An 18,696-nucleotide genomic window follows, 5' to 3' on the forward strand; every position below is an offset into this window, starting at 1 on the left:
ATGCGGTAAAGTTTTGGTCTCCGTCCTACAGAATGGACATAAATTAACTAAAATCAGTAGAGAAGAATGACCAAAATGATACATGGACTCAGAAATTTGCCTTACGAAGAGAGGCTTAGGCACCTTAACATACACTCTCTGGAAAGACGCAGAGTGCGGAGTGATCTAATAGAGATGTATAACAAGGGTGATGCAAACAAGGTCATCATAATAAAACAACAGGGCAGGACTCGCAGTAATGGGTATAAACTGGACAAATTTAGATTTAAGAAGGAAATAGGCAAGAATTGGTTTACTAATAGGGTGGTCGATGAATGGAATAAACTTAGTAACCATGAAGTAAGCGCTGAAACTATCAGTTGTTTTAAAAAACGATTAGACAACTTTATGGATGGGGATGACAGGTGGTGATGGATACGGAGCTGCCTAGTGTAGGCCTTATGGTCTCTTGCAGTCTCCTTTATTCTTATGTGAATGGAGTGACCAAATTCAGAAGTTCTAAATATGTTGATTCGTCCATGCGCATATAATTGCGCCAATCATCTAGGTGTAATTCCAGCTCCTTCAAGTTGGTATGAGAAATGTGGTCCCTTTTCAGTAACCACTCCTTTGTCCACTTCCTTTTCGCTGAAGGCAATCACTACCCCAATTGCCATCACCTCGTCTTGAGTAAGGGACATGTTGCCCCCTTCTCCTCTTGCCACCGACTGAGGTTGTCTGTCTGTTTGGTCTGAACGTGTAAGAGGGGGTTCGAACCCCGTTCACACATCACTTTAAACACGTGTTGGAGGTTTGATGAGCGAGTTGGCCAACATATTTGTGTAAAACCCTCTTTCAGAAGCACAATTCGGATACACTTGTAAATATCCACTGATATACTTGTAAATATCATTCATACAACAGTTCCCCACAAAAATTACTAGAGTACTGATTGCTATGACAGTATTTCAATATCGATATATTTCATTCTTTCTCTAGGTGAAAAAAAACAGGGACAGACCTATCCTTTTAAACCCTGGCAACGGTTTCGTCTATCTAGCCCCCTTGCATGCCGTCACCTATCCTACTCATTACTCACATCGATTGTCTCTAGTATAAAGCTCTGTCCTCGCGGATTCGGATGACTAGGTACACAAGCTTGGGTACGCCATGTCTTCCCGCTAAAAACCTGGAGGAAGCAGTAGGGATGGAAAGTGGATTTTAAGGAAAAACTGAAAAAGTTACGTAGGCGTCTAATTGGAACTCCGATTGCCTAGATTCCAGATATGTCCCCTAAACCTATATACCCTAAAACAATAATAATTATATAACAATAATAATAACGTAACAGGCACTATACCTCTATCACTGCATTTTATATAATTCGACACTGATGCTTCGACTTGAGTCATTTGTGAAACACACACGATAGATAATCATAATGATAAACACTGCAATGCTGCCACCAAAACACAAAAGCACAAACTACCGACAATACGTCATTTCCACTTCTCTGGATTATTACATTGTTCGCATACCCGTTCCTATTTCTGCAAAAGTTCGAATGAACAGCAAATAGACAAAGAAAACTATTTTTTGTGCATTTAAATTTGAGATGTAATTTACAAATAAGTATGATTAATGGTAAATATAAAAATTTATTTATAAACATTTTGGAGTTGGATAAAAAACGTAACTTGTAACTGGGCCAATGTTCGAAGTCAGCGTAAACTATCCCTGATTTCAGTATACCCAACGTACATGGGCCTTACGTATACCAGAAGATCAACGTCTAAACTTTAGGGCAGTTCAGTTGTTTTCCCAAGGTTGACTTAAATGACTTATTTGTCGTTTGAATTTCATTGTCTGGTGGGAGATTATTCCAGTCCCTGATGGTGTTTGGAATGAAGCTATTTAGATATATTTTTGTGCGGCATTGAATTGGAACAAGTCTGATTGTCACTGTGTCTCTCCTAGCTGACTGGGTACTATTTCATTGGACGCGTATTAAACGGGTGCCATGGAGGAGCAGAACAAAACATCAAGTACTTAATATACCAAAAGGCCCCTTCTTCTAAATCACGGCATACACCCACACCTCACCTATCCAAATATAAATTGTTGTTCCTCTTAGCTCCTTGTCCTTGTGGATTAAGTGTTATTCCTGTTTCCGCCCTGTGTTCGAATCAGAGGCAATTCAACAAGACTTCAAGGACACCAAAACATCAACTACAATTGAAAAATAAGTTACTTGATGCTTTCTGGTGTGTATTCTTGGCATAATAGACTTACTTTGAATACTGGCAGAGGATTCATTCATCTGAAACAAACCCTTTTCCACCCCCCCTCCTCATTTCCTCATTTCTCACTCTAACTTAGTAACCCCTACCATACTTTCTCAGGCATTCCCAAATGTCTATTTCTCATTACATTCATTACAAATGTTGACAGCACAAAAATTATCCAATGGACATACCTTCCCCATTCCTCCCAAGTCATGAGCAAACACTTCAAGTCAGTTTTCACTAGAAAAAATGTACAACATTGGGATAAAGGGCAAGAAATGAGATTCCCCCATAAGGGAAATAATAGTAACATGCATACATACATATATCAAAGGCTTTTTCCCCCTTACAAGGGAGGTAGCCAAAAAGAAAAAGGCATAAAAAACCATTCCCACCCATTTCATCACTAATACACTCCACTCCCCTCCACCCTCTACCCTCCCTCTTATCTTGGCACCTCCTGGATGATGGGTCATCCCTGCATTTTGTCCACTGCCCTGGATCAGAGGTAGTGTTGCAAGATACAGAACATCCACAGCAAGGCCGCTTCATTAAATCGGTGACCCCCCCCCTCTCTGTCCCTTCATGCAGAAAAAGAGAAGACGGGGAGAAATCCCTTCGGGCTGCGTCAAATTTTTCTCACACATACTACCTCACCCCCCATCCCCCCACCCATTCCACCTCATGCATCACATCATCATCCATATACAACCATTCTCCATTCACCCGTCTTCTGTCCTCTCCCGTCCTTCCTCAACACACATTCCCCTCTTCCCCAAAGCCCCCTTCACTCCATCCATCCATCTCATCCTAGGTTGCCCCCTCATGTTCACGCCCTCCACATCTACCTTCCATACCTCTTTTACTAGTCTTTCTTCACTCATTCTTTCCATGTGTCCAAAACATCCCAATACTCTTTCAACCCTATCTTCCAACTCCCTCTCCACCCCTGTTCTCCTCCTCCTCATTTCTCACTCTAGCCTAGTAACCCTATCATACTTCTCAGACACCTCATCTCAAACACATTCAAACTCCTTCTCTCTTCCTCTCTTATGTTCCATGTTTCTGCCCCATACAGTGCTGTTGGCACAATCACTCTTTCATACGATCTCCTCATAGCCTCCATTCCCAAATTTCTATTCCTCATTACACTTTTTAATCCACCAAGGCATTTACTTACTTCTCTCAATCTACATTCTACCTCCACCTCCACTCCTCCCTTTCCTGCTACATTTGCACCCAAGTATCTAAAACTATCCACTTCCTCCAGTCTCTCTCCCTTAATACTCACTTCCAGTCTGCTGCCACTTTCAACCCTTGTACATCTCATCACCTTACTTTTACCCACATTTATCTTCAACTTCTTTCACACTCTCCCAAACTCTGTCACCAACTTCCTCAATCCCTCCTCTGATCCTGCTAAAATTGCAGTGTCGTCCACAAACAACAGCTGGTTCACCTCCCATTTTTCTCCATTTTCTTTAAACATCTCCAATCCCTGACCCACCACCCTTGCATTCACCTCTCGCACCACCCCATCCATGTATAAGTTGAACATATAACACGAAAAGAAATAATGGACCAAATAATGAACCTTAATGTCAGGAAATTGCATGGCCTGGATGAAAATGCAAATTGGATACTAAAAGAATGTAAAGAAGAACTAATAGACAAAATATATAAGTTGCTCACTCAAAGAATGAAAAATACCAGAAGACTGGAAAAATGTCAATACCATACCAATATATAGAGGAGAAGACAAGGAAGACCCAACATAGTACAGACCGGTTTACCTTACAAGCACGGTAGCCAAAATTTGTGAAAAGGCTATTAAAAATAGATTAATAAAACATCTGGAGAACAATATACAAAATCCAAGGCAATTTGGATTTAGACAGCGAAGATCATGTACCACAAATTTGATATGTTTCTACTGAAGTCTAATAGATATAATACAGGAAAGGGACAAATGGGCTGATTGTGCTTTCATGGAGCTACATAAAGCTTTTAAAGCTTTTGACAAAGTACCACACAAAAAATATGAAGAAAACTGGAAACTATATGAGGGATACAAGGTAAACTACTGAAATGGATGGAGGATTTCTTGCATGGAAGAAAAACATGAGTAGTGCTCAGAGATAAGAGTTCTACTTGGGAAGAGGTGATTAGTGGAGTTCCACAAGGATCAGTATTGACTCCAATAATGTTTGCTATTTATGTGAATAACATGGACAAGGGTGTGGAAAGTTTCATGAGCTTCTTTGCTGATGATACAAAATTGTTGAAGAAAGTGAGTACTGAAACAGATTGTGAGTCCCTGTAGAGATCTGAACAGGGTTTGAGAATTTAGTAAGAAGTGGGACATGGACTTCAACATTAAGAAATGTAGCATAATGGAATTTGGAAAAGTAAAAAAAGGATATCATGACAATATAGAATTGGTGCAAAGGAAGTAAAGAAAGTAGGATATGAAAAAGGCCTGGGAGTAATCATCACAAAGAACATGTCTCCTGATAAACAGATAAACAAAATTATTAGAGAAACCTACAACTTGCTAAGATCAAAAAAGGTGCCTTTTACTTACTTGGATGAAGGAATGGTAAAGAAAATACTTGTCACACTGATAAGACCAAGATTGGAGTATGCAGCGACACTATGGTCACCCAGTGCCCAAAAAAATACAAGGAAAATTGAGAGAATCCAGAGAGCAACTACAAAGATGGCCCCACCACTTTCAAAACTGTCATATGAAGAGAGATTGTCAAAACTAGAATTACCGACTCTGGAACAAAGAATAGAAAGAGGTGACTTGTTGACTATCTATAGAATCATTAGAGGTATGGAAGTCCTTGATAGAGAAGACTTGCTAAATTGGGATAAGAGAAATACAAGGGAACATGAGAGGAAGCTCAAAAAGGAGAGTTATAGAAGAGACCTGAAAAAGACCAGCTTTCCCCAGAGTGGTGGATGTATGGAACAAAGTAGATGAAACAAATGTGCAAAAACCTTACACAAATTTAAGAGCAATTTAGACACCGAGTTACAGAGACGGGACACCATGAGTGCAGCTCCCCTTTCCATATGATACTAGATAAATACTTTTAAATTCTTCCTTATGTTCCATGTTTTTGCCCCATACAGTGCTGTCGGCACAATCACCCTTTCACACAATCTATTCTTAGCATGCATTCCCAAATGTCTATTTCTCATTACACTCATTACAGATGTTGACAGCACAGAAATTATCCAAAGTACCCTACAAATGGACATACTTTCCCCATCCCTCCCAAGAGGTGCCACTACAAGAGGCCATGGGTCTTCTACGAGAGTCCAGAGACTGACTTCCCAAGGCCACTTTTTGGGTATATCAAAGATCCTGTTATTTCTACCAATTTTATTCACATTTCTTTGAAAAACTAGCAATTCCTTTCACTCCAGTTACTATTAGGAAACTTTGCAGTACAACAACTGCCTTCAGACTAATATCACACAAAAATCACTAACACCACATCTGAATGTTTTGTACTCCAATAATATGGACCTAAATCACTGCAATCTTAACAATTATTAATTGTTTTACAAAGCAAATAAAGAGATATTTGAATTTCAACACTGATAGCCATTGCTTCAATCCTGAAGGACAATATCACACTAAAGAGGTGGAATCAGGTGGTATAGGAGAGATTTAAGGAGTATAGCAGAAAAGAGGGATTTTATATATATGTATATGTATATATATATATATGTATATATTATATATATATATATATATATTTATACATATATATATATATATATATGCAAGAGTGACCACTGGGAAAGAAAAACTATATATATGTACATACACATATATACATACCAGAGCCTCTTTCCTCCTAGTAGGAGTGGCCAAGTCAAAGCACACATCCACATAATAAACAACTACATTTCAACCATCCTCTCATCTCAAGTACCTAGGGGATGAAGGGTCATCCTATATCCAAACAACAATGTTTGGGTTAAAATCAATGCATAAGAAATTTGGGCCAATAGAAGTTAAACGGGATGTGCATTCTTTGAGCGGAAATTCTTCTGTAATGTTAAAAAAAAAAATTCAGCACAACTGGTTTGTAGGAGTCACTAAAACCCAACTGTTTATTAAGGCTCCAATAGTATTGACAGAATAAAATTCATGCAGTCAATAACTTATAGAAGCAATATGATGTATTAACAGCAGTAATGCATGTGTAATGTGTTTTCATTGATTTTCCTTTCAATCTCACAACAGTATATAACCATATATCTACATATCTAAAGATTTTACTTAGGCTCCTATAGTACTGACAGCATAAAACTGATGCAGTCAATAACTTATAGAAGTAATTAAATGTAGAAACAGCAGTAGTATGTGTGTAATGCATTTTCACTGATTTTGCTTTCAATCTGACATCTCACAACAGTATATAAATATATGTCTAGTTACCTATAAAAATGTATGTATTTGGCATTGCATGTAGTTACCCATGAAAATATGCATTTGTAGTTACAAAAGCCTATAAAGAACCAATTTCAGTCAAGTCAGGTGAATATATTCTGTGTAAAATCTTAATGTAGCACAGACCAAGATGAATGGAGCCATGCCTGTGATAACTATTAGAATTGTGAACTTTTTGTGGAAGGATGATTACTGAATGATCTATCCAGCACACTGAAACGTGTTAGTATTTTTTTTTCTCATGCAAAAATTGTTGCTTTGTTTAAACAATGAGGTCTGGGGTGAGTTCCATAAACCAAAAAGAAATTGACCAAAACAACTATATATTTCTTGAAAGAATACTTGGAGCACTTTACAGATTTTGTTCCACTTGATGCTACATAATTTTATTCACTTTTGGGCAGAGCCTCACACTGAAGGAGTGGTTATCTCAGTTGACCTCCTTTGTCATCATGGCATTTTAAAGATAACATTCTAGCTATCACCAACCAATGCAAAATGTGTAAAAGGGATTTAGGTTACCTGGGTTAACTGGATAGTATGATCTAGTGACACTATGGGCAGATCAACAACTACAATAACGCTAAAGATTATATTTTAGTACCAAGTAATTGTATTCAGGTTAAAGTATGACCTTGAGCTGATGCAATTAACAAAATGCACAAACTTCCTATACAGCAATATTTGCTATTCATTCATACTTGCTTAACCCATAACAAATGTTTCCGTACAGATCAAAAGTAATCAACAAATTTGCATTAACTGATAGGTTTGCAGTTTTAAAAACAGGTGCAACTCACCCAATAGGGTGCTCAATCCTCCTTGATGTCAGTTTTATGTTTGGCCGAGTAAAAACAAAAAAAAGAACCATGGGTACTACACACTTTTAACTCTACCTACATTTCATGAAATTTACATTAAGAAACAATGCTTACACAAATTCAAGAAATTAATATCTCTATATTTGAACAATTTCATGTGCTAGAATGTCTAGTTGTGAATAGTGACATTACAACTCTGTTCACAACCCATCATTCCAATATAACCAAACCTTACCTGCACTTCCCATCATACATACAACCTTTACAACCTTACCAAGCCAGATAAGCCAGTGAAGATGCATTATTCCCCAAATGATAGGCCAGACCTAATTTCAAATATTAGGACTAAATTTGTCAAATAAAGGGGAATCATTGTCAACTGAAAGTTTAGGTATAATACTGGACTCATGTATATAAATATAAAACTATTTTTCTGAGCTATAAATATCTATCTAGCCTACTGATATGTAGAGATATTAATGGCTTAGAAAAACAGCTTTATCTGTTAAATACATGGACCAAGTGTTACAGTTTAAGATCAAAACTTTCAGTTGATATAATAACAATGTAACACTCATTTTTTTTTCACCAACTAATTTAATAGAAGAATTTACTTCAGACAACTTGAGTGATCAACTCGTTCCTCACACAGGTGAATTAGATGTAATATATCTGACATTCCTTATTGTAATATCTACACAGCCCAATATTAGAATTTTGAATTTGTTACCCAACAGAATATCAATACAGATACAACTTTTCAAAGTTGTTTCAGTACTTTTGATGATGATGTGGTTTAACGTCATACCATCATCAACAAAAGCAAGTGCTGAAACATCTTTGAAGAAATGTATCTATATTGATATCACATTGGGTAACAAATTCAAAACTCTAATATAGTCTGTAAAAAAAGTTGAACGAGCATAAAGTTAGAAATATAACATAAAAATATCAGTGCAAAAATACATGAATTACATGACAAAAATAATGTTTATTAAAGTCAAATTTGTGATTTACCTTTGAAACTATCACATCAAACAATACTGTTTCCATTAGTATGATTTAGTTTTCATTATGCAAACATACAAAGACCAAAGCTTCACAATTAAACTTATAAAACAGAACCATTCCTTTTACAATCAGCCTTGCAAATCACAAATTCCATGACCTGTTTCTATCAAATGATAACACTTGCATTTGATTGTAATTATTTAGATTTCAAACATTCTAGCACCTGCCTCTTGTTCTCACATTTTCTATCAAAGAAATAACTAAAAACTATGTAGGATTGACTTGTCTCCACAATTGAGCGTATTCTTTACAGCAAACTGACATTAAATGGAAGGCACTTCATCAAAAACTGAATTCACTGGTTCCCAGCCTACATAAAAACTCATGTCTAAATAGAGGCCATGGAGTGATGTGAACCATATGGTATAACATTGAGACTATATTTCACATATTTCAACAGAATTATTTTGTTTTCCTATGTGGTACTTCTTTGTCATTACTGGCATTTCTTAATACATCAAGATGCCACAGTATGTATGATTTTTATAAAAATATAGCTTTATTGACCTCTTTAACAAATGTGCCGATAAAAGACCATGTATCATGCATGAAACATGAGAGCATTTTATTTGGCATGGCTGGTAAAGCATTTCTTTTGTGAATGTATATTACTTTTACTCACCACTAGTAGGTAACATTTAATTCACCTTTTTTTTTTTCCCCCAAGTAGTCACCCTTTTATTCTGTTCATAGGTCCACTGGCCAGTGAGCATTTTATATGACAAATCGTAAAAAACATTATTTCAAAATGTAGTGCTGTAAGGAATATGCTATGGAGAAAATTACTTACTATACATATATATATATATATACCAATGACTTTTTCCACCTTTAAAAGGAAGTTGCCAAAGTCAAAGGCATAAATTCACTCCCATTTCATCCCCACATTCTCTAGTTCCATTCACCACCCCTCTCTCCCTCTTTTCTTGGCTCCTCCTGGATGACGGGTCATCCCTGTATCTCGCCCACTGTCCTAGGTCAGAAGCAACGTAGCAAGATACAGCACATCTGCAGCAAGGCCACTTCATCTAATTGGCAACCCCTCCCCCCTCTCCGTACCCTCATGCAGAAAAAGAGATGATGGGGAGAAATTCCTTTGGGCTAGTTCTTATTATAATCAAATCACTCTTGACTTGGAAGGCATACTTATTATAAACCATAGATACATTTGAGCATACCAATTCAAATTTTTCAAAATAATTGTTTTCTAAGATATAGGTGGCATAATACAACTATTTTCTAAATGTTCTCAACACCATCACTATGATGACACTTGTCATGGCTTCTATTCTAGCCAATGCTGAACAATATTATCTAATTGAGAGGTCAGACTTGGAACATCAACTGAAACCCTATTTAGCCAAGTCTGAATCCCCATTAGAACAACAAAACTGTCTAGCATTATCCAAAATAAAATCTGAATGAAGTCATCATAGCCAAGGATCAAACTAAACTAAAATCATCACACTATGCTTTCTGGGTTTGTCTTGGAAGCACTTGTTGAGGTCCAGCGTCTAGGCAAAGGGATCTGCTTTGTAATATTCATCTACATCAACAACCTTGGCCCCTCCAAAGAAGTCCAGCACATAGATGTGAGTGATGTTCAATTTGGCGAAGTAGAACTGGTGACCTGGAAAGGTCAGAGAACCAAATACATAATTAATGAGAATAAAAATTGTATTTCATCAAAACAATGCATAATTTACATTTTCTTTTGTCTCATTAACCTACATCAACCAACATGTGTGAAAATTTGTTTCTTGGATTCATGCTATTTTTTTATGAATAAAATCTTTCAGTGAACTATTATATTTCTTATATTCATACTATTTTCTTATGAATAAAATCTTTCAATGAGCTATTATGTCTCATAAGTTATCCCCTCAGTACATGCATACTGGTGTGGGATAAGTGTAGGGTGGATATATACTTAGACTCACCCACTCACCCCTATAAAGGGAGGTCTTAGTATAAATTCATATCTAGATAAATATATGCCTAAAGACTTTTCATGTCTAGGATATGCCTAAAGGCCTTTTCCCCCTTATTAGGAAAGTGGACAAGTGAAGAATCCAGCCACTATATCCATCCCACAACCATGTAAAACCCATTCCTAGCCCATCCCAACATAGCACATCATGGATTAAGGGACATCCCTGCTTCCCACCACACTGTTCGAAGTTAAGGTAATTAAGCTTGACACAATGCTTCCACACCTGGACCCAAAGCTAGTGCTACTTTTCCCCCACTGTTTTATTATATTGTAAAAAGGTAGACGGGGTATTAGGAAAGAGGGAAATGTCTGATGAGGAAGGAAGGGAGAGGACAGAAGAAAGGGGTGAGTGGAGAATGGTTTTGTGTATGGATGATGCTGTGATGTAAGGAAAGGCATGGGTGGGGGATGTGGGGATGAGGGAGTATGTGTGAATGATATTTTGATGCAGTTTAAAGGGATTCCTCCTCATTTTTTATCTTTTCCTGCATGAGGGGATAGGGAGGGGGAGGGGGTCACCAATTAAGTGAAGTGGCCCTGCTGTGGAAATGCTGTGTCTTGCTGCATTGCTTCTGACCCAGGGCAGTGGGTGAGATACAGGGATGACCCGTCGTCCAGGAGGAGCCAAGAAAAGAGGGAGGTGGGGTGGTGAATGGGAGTGGGGGTGGGAGTGGATTTATGCCTTTGACTTTGGCTACCTCCCTTTTAAGGGGGACAAAGCCACAAGTATATGTATGTTTCATTATATGGCATTCCCACCCCCTCAGCCATTAAAAAAGAAATAAAAAATACAGAGCAGACAAAATGAATATCACTTTAGAATATAATTTTTTCACTTACAACCATTTCCCATTTACCTCCATCTTTTGTATTCTCTCTTCCTTGCTTGGCAGATATTCCTCTTGCACCCAACGCCTACATTACCCCAATCCATCCACCTCCTTTTTGGTCCTCCTCTCAAGTTACCTCCATCCACTTCTACTTTTCACAATCCAACAATCCCAACATCGCACCATCCAATCACACTTCTCTGCACCCCCTCTAAAGTCATTGAATGCCTAATACTTAAACTTGTCACACCACATATTCCCCTTGCTGACTCACAACACGGTTTTAGGCCACTACACTCCACAAACACTCTTCTGACAAACCTCACACAAAGAATTTTAGATGGCATCAATTCAGATAGGCCCCACCAAAGAACACTTCTTATAACATTAGACATTAGTAAAGCTTTTGATGCTATCCCCCGCCACAACCTAACAAATAAAATATATAACACAGACATGCACAATAACACCAAAAGATGGCTGGCCAATTATCTGGCAGGTAGGAATGCTTACGTGTCATATAATGGCCAATCATCGCACATCAGAAACATTAAGAACGGAGTACCACAGGGCTCGGTTCTATCCCCCACACTATTTAATCTATACATGCATGACTTACCCACTCCAGACACCTCAGAAATACAAATCTCTTCCTACGCAGACGACATAACAATCACATGCACACATCGTAACACAGACAAAGCTGCAGAAATAATCCAGCCATACCTTGACACACTCAACACATGGTTCATCACAAACAGACTCAAAATAGCTCCAACCAAATCTACAGCAACACTTCTCACCAACTGGACAAAAGAACACAAATACATACCTCATCTCTACATCAACAACACTCTAATACCACACACAAACACACCAAAAATTCTTGGTGTAACATACGATACATCCATGTCTTTCAAACAACACATCACAAACATAAAAAACAAATGCACACCCAGACTTAACGCACTTAAGTCAATCACTGGAACAACATTTGGACAAAACAAAGAAACTAATATAACACTATACAAACAATGCATACGCTCAGTGTTGAATTATGTGAGTCCTGCATGGGCTCCTAATCTCAGTGAGACATACCACAACACCCTTCAAATCATACAAAACAAAGCCCTAAAAACAATTACAGGCTGCACAAATACAACACCTACAGACCATTTACACCATGAAACAAAAGTCCTCAAAGTCAAGGACCACCTCGACATGAGAGGCACACAAACACTTGCCGCAGCCACCACAAACACATTACACCCGCTACACTACATAGCAAAACACCCACACACACCAAGAAACATTAAAACAACACCCAAAGACCTTTATCACGCACAGATACTCTCTTCTCTTCCTCCACAACCACCAAATACCAGCCTCCGGAAACATATTCATAATCATATCACTCACCGCTCCATTAACACACTGAAAGACAACACACTGCTGCATGCCAGACCCCCTGATATCCACCCTTCTGAATCCTCTCTCCCACGAAAGGACAGAGTCCACTTGGTCAGACTGCGGTGCGGTCACCACCCAGCACTTCTAAGCTACCAGAAGAGGCTGGATGACCGCGTTGTGAACAGCTGCCCAGGATGTAACACTTCACCCCATACCATACAACACATAATGGAAGACTGCATTATACACAATCATGCACGCAAACAACACAACATACGCTCTATAAAGGATTTGTGGGAAAACCCAGTTTCGGCTATGGGACTCCTTGGGGAGACGGGACTGCTCAGACAGTCTAGGGAACGACAACAACAAACAACAACAACTTTTCACATTCTATTTTGCTAGTTTTTATTCACTAATTTTTCCACATGACTTTTTTTTTTTTTTTTCTTTCTTTTTTTTTTCTTTTTTCTTTTTTACCTACCCTATCTGACAGGAGGTGCCAAGATAGGAGGGAGGGAGGAGGGTGGAGGGGAGTGGAATATATGGGAAATGAAATGGGTGGGAGTGATTTCTATGCCTTTTTCTTTTTGGCTACCCCCCCATGTAAGGGGGAAAAAGCCTTTGGTATATGTATGTATGCATGTATCTGACAGCACTCTTCCCACCCCTGTTCTCTACTTTATATCCATATTTCTCATTCTATCCATCCTCATAACGCCCATCACATTTCTCAAACACATTTAGGCCCTTCCTCTCTTCTTCCTTCAAATCCCATTTTTTCCATTCCATGTTTGTAATCAGAACCAATCTATGCCAATGATACATACCCACAGGCCAATCTGGCATTTCTGGGTGACGGGAGAAAAGAGCTTCTTTGGCAAAGGAGGCTTCCTTTGTTCCATTCTCAACCTGAAAAAAATAATCATGCAAATTAGAATTGAAGCTTTTCTAGGTTTCAAATTAAATGTTTTGTACTAATTGCATCCAGGAGGAGCCAAGATAAGAGGGAGGTGAATGGAAGTGGAGTATGTAGGAGATGGAATGGGTGGGAGTGGAATTTATGTCTTTGTTTTTTGGCTACCTTCCTTGTAAACGGGAAAAACCTTTGGTATACGTACGTACTAATTGCATCTAAATTCTATTCTTTTCCATCCAGACATACATACATATAAAAATATCCATACACATAACAAAAGTGTCTTTTTTCCTTTAACCTCTTCAATACAAATCATATTCTTGTATTTACCTAGTTCTACCTAGTTGTATTTTACGGGATGGGAGCTATGCTTGTTGTGTCCCGTTTTCATATCTCTCCACGTCCAGTTTATTCTTGAACTCGTGTATAGTTCTGGCATTCACTGTTTCACTGTTTAGTTTGTTCCAGACATCGATCACTCTGTGCGGGAAACTGTTCTTTTTCAGGTCTCTTCTGTAACTGTCCTTCTTTAGCTTCTTATCATGTCCTCTTGTTTCTTTCTTGTCCCATATCAATAGGTCATCTCTATTGAGAACTTCCATCCCTTTCATAATTCTGAAGATGGTCAACAAGTCACCTCTTTCCCTTCTCTGCTCCAATGCTGACAGCTGTAATTTCTCCAATCTTTGTTCATATGTCAAATTTGATAGTGTGGGTACCATCTTTGTTGTCACTCTTTAGATTCTTTCTAATTTCTTTGTGCTTGGTGCCCACATTGATATAGCATATTCTAGTTTCGGTCTTATCAATGTGTGCATCATTGGATGCCTGAGGTATGATGATTGATGCATCGCAATTCTTGCATAATAAAATATAAAGTCACTGCTGTATTAATCATTCTCTTTCACTTCATTTTCTTTCACTGAGTAATAATACATACATATACCAAAGGCATCCCTTTCATAATTCTGAAGATGGTCAACAAGTCACCTCTTTCCCTTCTCTGCTCCAATGCTGACAGCTGTAATTTCTCCAATCTTTGTTCATATGTCAAATTTGATAGTGTGGGTACCATCTTTGTTGTCGCTCTTTAGATTCTTTCTAATTTCTTTGTGTTTTCCTTTGTGCTTGGTGCCCACATTGATATAGCATATTCTAGTTTCAGTCTTATCAATGTGTGCATCATTGGATGCCTGAGGTATGATGATTGATGCATCGCAATTCTTGCATAATAAAATATAAAGTCACTGCTGTATTAATCATTCTCTTTCACTTCATTTTCTTTCACTGAGTAATAATACATACATACATATACCAAAGGCATCCCTTTCATAATTCTGAAGATGGTCAACAAGTCACCTCTTTCCCTTCTCTGCTCCAATGCTGACAGCTGTAATTTCTCCAATCTTTGTTCATATGTCAAATTTGATAGTGTGGGTACCATCTTTGTTGTCGCTCTTTAGATTCTTTCTAATTTCTTTGTGTTTTCCTTTGTGCTTGGTGCCCACATTGATATAGCATATTCTAGTTTCAGTCTTATCAATGTGTGCATCATTGGATGCCTGAGGTATGATGATTGATGCATCGCAATTCTTGCATAATAAAATATAAAGTCACTGCTGTATTAATCATTCTCTTTCACTTCATTTTCTTTCACTAAGTAATAATACATACATATACCAAAGGCTTCCCCCCCCCCCTTACAAGGGAGGTAGCAAAAAAACAAAGGCATAAAATCCACTCCCACCCATTCCATCCACAACATACTTCACTCCCATCCACCCACTTTCCTCCCTCTTATCTTGGCTCCTCCTGGATGATGGGTCATCCCTGCACCTTGCCCACTGCCCTGGGTCAGAAGCAGTGTTGCAAGACACAGAACATCCACAGTAAGGCAACTTCATTAATTCGGCGACCTACCCTCTCTGTCCCCTCATGCATATAAGAAGACAGGGAGAAATCCCTTCAGGCTGTGTCAATTTATTTTTCACACATACTCACTCCCCCTGTCCCCCCACCCACTCCCCACCATGCATCACAGGATCATCCATACACAATCATTCTCCATTCACCCCATCTTCTGTCCTCTCCCGTCCTTCCTCAACAGACATTCCCCTCTTTCCCAATGTCCCTTTTACCCCATCCATCCATCTCATCCTAGGTCGTCCGCTCATGTTCACTCCTTCCACCTTTACCTTCCACACCTCTTTTATTAATCTTTCTTCACTCATTCTTTCCATGTGTCCAAATCATCACAATACTCTTTCATCAACCCTATCTCCCAACTCCCTTACCACCCCTGTTCTCCTCCTCACCTCGTCATTATCTAACCTCATAACCCCTATCATACTTCTCAGGCACCTTATCTGAAAGACATTCAAACTCCTTCTTTCTTCCTCTCTTATGTTCCATGTGCCCCACAAAGTGCTGTTGGCATAATCACTTCTCCATACAATCTCCTCTTAATACCTATTCCCAAATGTCTTTCTCATTACACTTTTTAATCCCCCAAGGCATTTTTCTCAATCTCCATTCTACCTCAACCTCCACTCCTCCCTTTCCTGCCACATTTGCACCCAAGTATCTAAAACTATCCATTTTCTCCAGTCTCTCTCCCTTAATACTCACTTCCAGTCTGCTACCACTTTCTCCCCTTGTACATCACATCACCTTACATTTACCCACATTTATCTTCAACTTCCTTCTTTTGCACATCTTCCCAAACTCTGTCACTAACTTCCTCAATCCCTCCTCTGATCCTGCTACAAGCATAGTGTCATCAGCAAACAACAACTTGCATCTCCCACTTTTCTCTATTTTCTTAACCATCTCCAATCCCCTACCCACTACCCTTGCATTTACCTCTCACATCACCCCATCCATGTACAAATTTAACAGCCAAGGTGACATAACACATTACTGATGAAGTCCCACCTTTACCTCAAACCATTCACTCTCTCCATTTCTAATCCCAACACAAGATCTATTACTCTCGGAAAAACTCTTGACTGCTCCTCACAGCTTTCCTCCTATCCCGTATATTTGCTATACTTCTCCCAGTGCCTTCCTGTCTATCCTGTCATAAGCCTTTTCCAAATCCATAAAAGCCCAAAATACATCCTTACCTTTCCCTAAAGCTTTCTCACATATTTGTCTCACCACAAAAATCTGATCTACAGTGGGAGGCACTAAGAAAATGACAGTGATAGATGAGGAAAATGGGGGAGAAATAAGAAAAGATAAAGTGAAAGCAGTTATTAAATGATAAGAGCAGGTAAGGCATCTGGGTTAGATGGGTGTTATGTGGAGTGTCCGAAAAAGGGAGGGACAGTGGTGGTGGACTGGATGGTTAAATGTTTGTCTAATGGAAGGTAGAGTGCCAGAGGACTAGATGAGTGCCTGTATAGTTCCATTTTACAAGGGAAAAGGGGACAATTGTGAGTATAGTAGTTTCAGAGGGATCAGTTTGTTGAGTGTAGTTGGGAAGGCTTATGGGAAAGTTTTGATTGAGGATTAGGAAAGGACCAGAATGGGTTTAGGGAAGGCAGAGGTTACATGGATCAAATTTTTGTGGTAAGACATATGTGAGAAAGCTTTAGGAAAAAGTAAGGATTTTTTTTTGGGGAGGGACCTTGGATTTGGAAAAGGCTTATGACAGAACAGACAGGAAGGCACTGCAGAAGGTTTTGCAGATATTTGGGATTGGAGGAAAGCTGTTAAGGGCAGTCAAGAGTTTTTACCAGAGTTGTAGAGCCTGTGTTAGAATTAGAAATGGAGAGAATGGGTGGTTTAAGGTAAAGATGGGACTTCGCCAGGGATGTGTCATGTCACAATGGCTGTTCAATATGTACATGGACAGGGTGGTGCAGGAAGTCAATGCAAGGATAATGGGCAGGAGATTGGAGGTGGTTAAAGAAAATGGAGAAAAGTGGGAGGTAAGCCAGTTGATGTTTGCTGATGACTGTGCTAGTGGCAGGATCAGAAGGGGGGTTAAGGAAGTTAGTGATAGAGTTTGGGAAGGTATGCAAGGGGAGAAAGTTGAAGGAAAATATGGGTAAAATCAAAGTGATCAGATGTACAAGGGGAGAGGATGGCAGCAATATGGAAGTGAGTACTAAAGGAGACTGGAGGAAGTGGATAGATTTAGATACTTGAGGTCATATGTGGTGGGAAAGGGAGGAGTGGAGGTAGAGGTAGATTGTAGACAGAGAAGCAAGTAAATGCCTTGGGGGATTAAAAAGTATAATCAGAAAAAGACATTTGGGAATGGATGCTAAGAGGAGATTGTATGAAGGGCTGATTGTACCAACAGCACTGTGCAGGGCAGAGACAAAGAATTTAAGAGAAGAAGAGTTTAAATGTATTTGAGGTGAAATTTCCGAGAAGTATGGTAGGAGTTACAAGGTTGGATAGAGTGAGAAATGAGGAGGTGAGGAGGAGAGCAGGAGAAGAAAAGGAGATGGGAGATAGGATTGATGATAAAGTATTGGGATGGTTTGGAGACACAGAAAGAATGAGTGAAGAAAGATTACTAAAAGAGGTGTGCAAGGCAGAGGTGGATGGAGTGAACATGAAGGGATGACCAAGGATGAGATGGATGGGATACAAGGGGCATTGAGCCAGAGAGGAATGTCTGTTGAGGAGGGAAGGGAGAAGGCAGAAGACAGGGGTGAGTGGTGAATGGCTGTGTATGGATGATACCGTGATACATGGAAGGGAGCAGGTGGGGGATGGGGGAGGGTGTTAGGGAATGGTTATATTTGAATTATATTTTTGATGCAGCCTAAAAGAATTTCTCTCGATCTCCAAATGTTAAATGAAACAGCCTTGCTGTGGATGTACTGTGTCTTGCTGCATTGCTTCTGACCCAGGGCAATGGGCAAGATGCAGGGACAACCTATCATCCAGGAGGAG

The 18,696-nt window shown here is 39.0% G+C and overlaps 1 protein-coding gene across 6 annotated transcripts in view; it reads right to left on the reverse strand.

Moving 5' to 3' along the window:
- Positions 1–6,958: 6,958 nt before the first annotated feature.
- The window catches only part of LOC143019973 (protein CREG1-like), a 52,538-nt gene continuing 40,800 nt past the window's right edge, over positions 6,959–18,696 (reverse strand). For all 6 annotated transcript variants that reach the window (XM_076176034.1, XM_076176033.1, XM_076176035.1 and 3 more), the window contains 2 exons: positions 13,694–13,775; positions 6,959–10,260 (listed from right to left, as the gene is read on the reverse strand). In XM_076176034.1, coding sequence (XP_076032149.1) covers positions 10,145–10,260; positions 13,694–13,775 — 198 coding nt within the window. In that variant the 3' untranslated portion in view covers positions 6,959–10,144. The remainder of the gene's footprint in view (positions 10,261–13,693; positions 13,776–18,696) is intronic.

The sequence above is a fragment of the Oratosquilla oratoria genome, chromosome 38 (assembly GCF_046742065.1).
Source record: "Oratosquilla oratoria isolate Oo_2021 chromosome 38, ASM4674206v1, whole genome shotgun sequence".
In the NCBI taxonomy this organism is placed as follows: Eukaryota; Metazoa; Arthropoda; class Malacostraca; order Stomatopoda; family Squillidae; genus Oratosquilla; species Oratosquilla oratoria.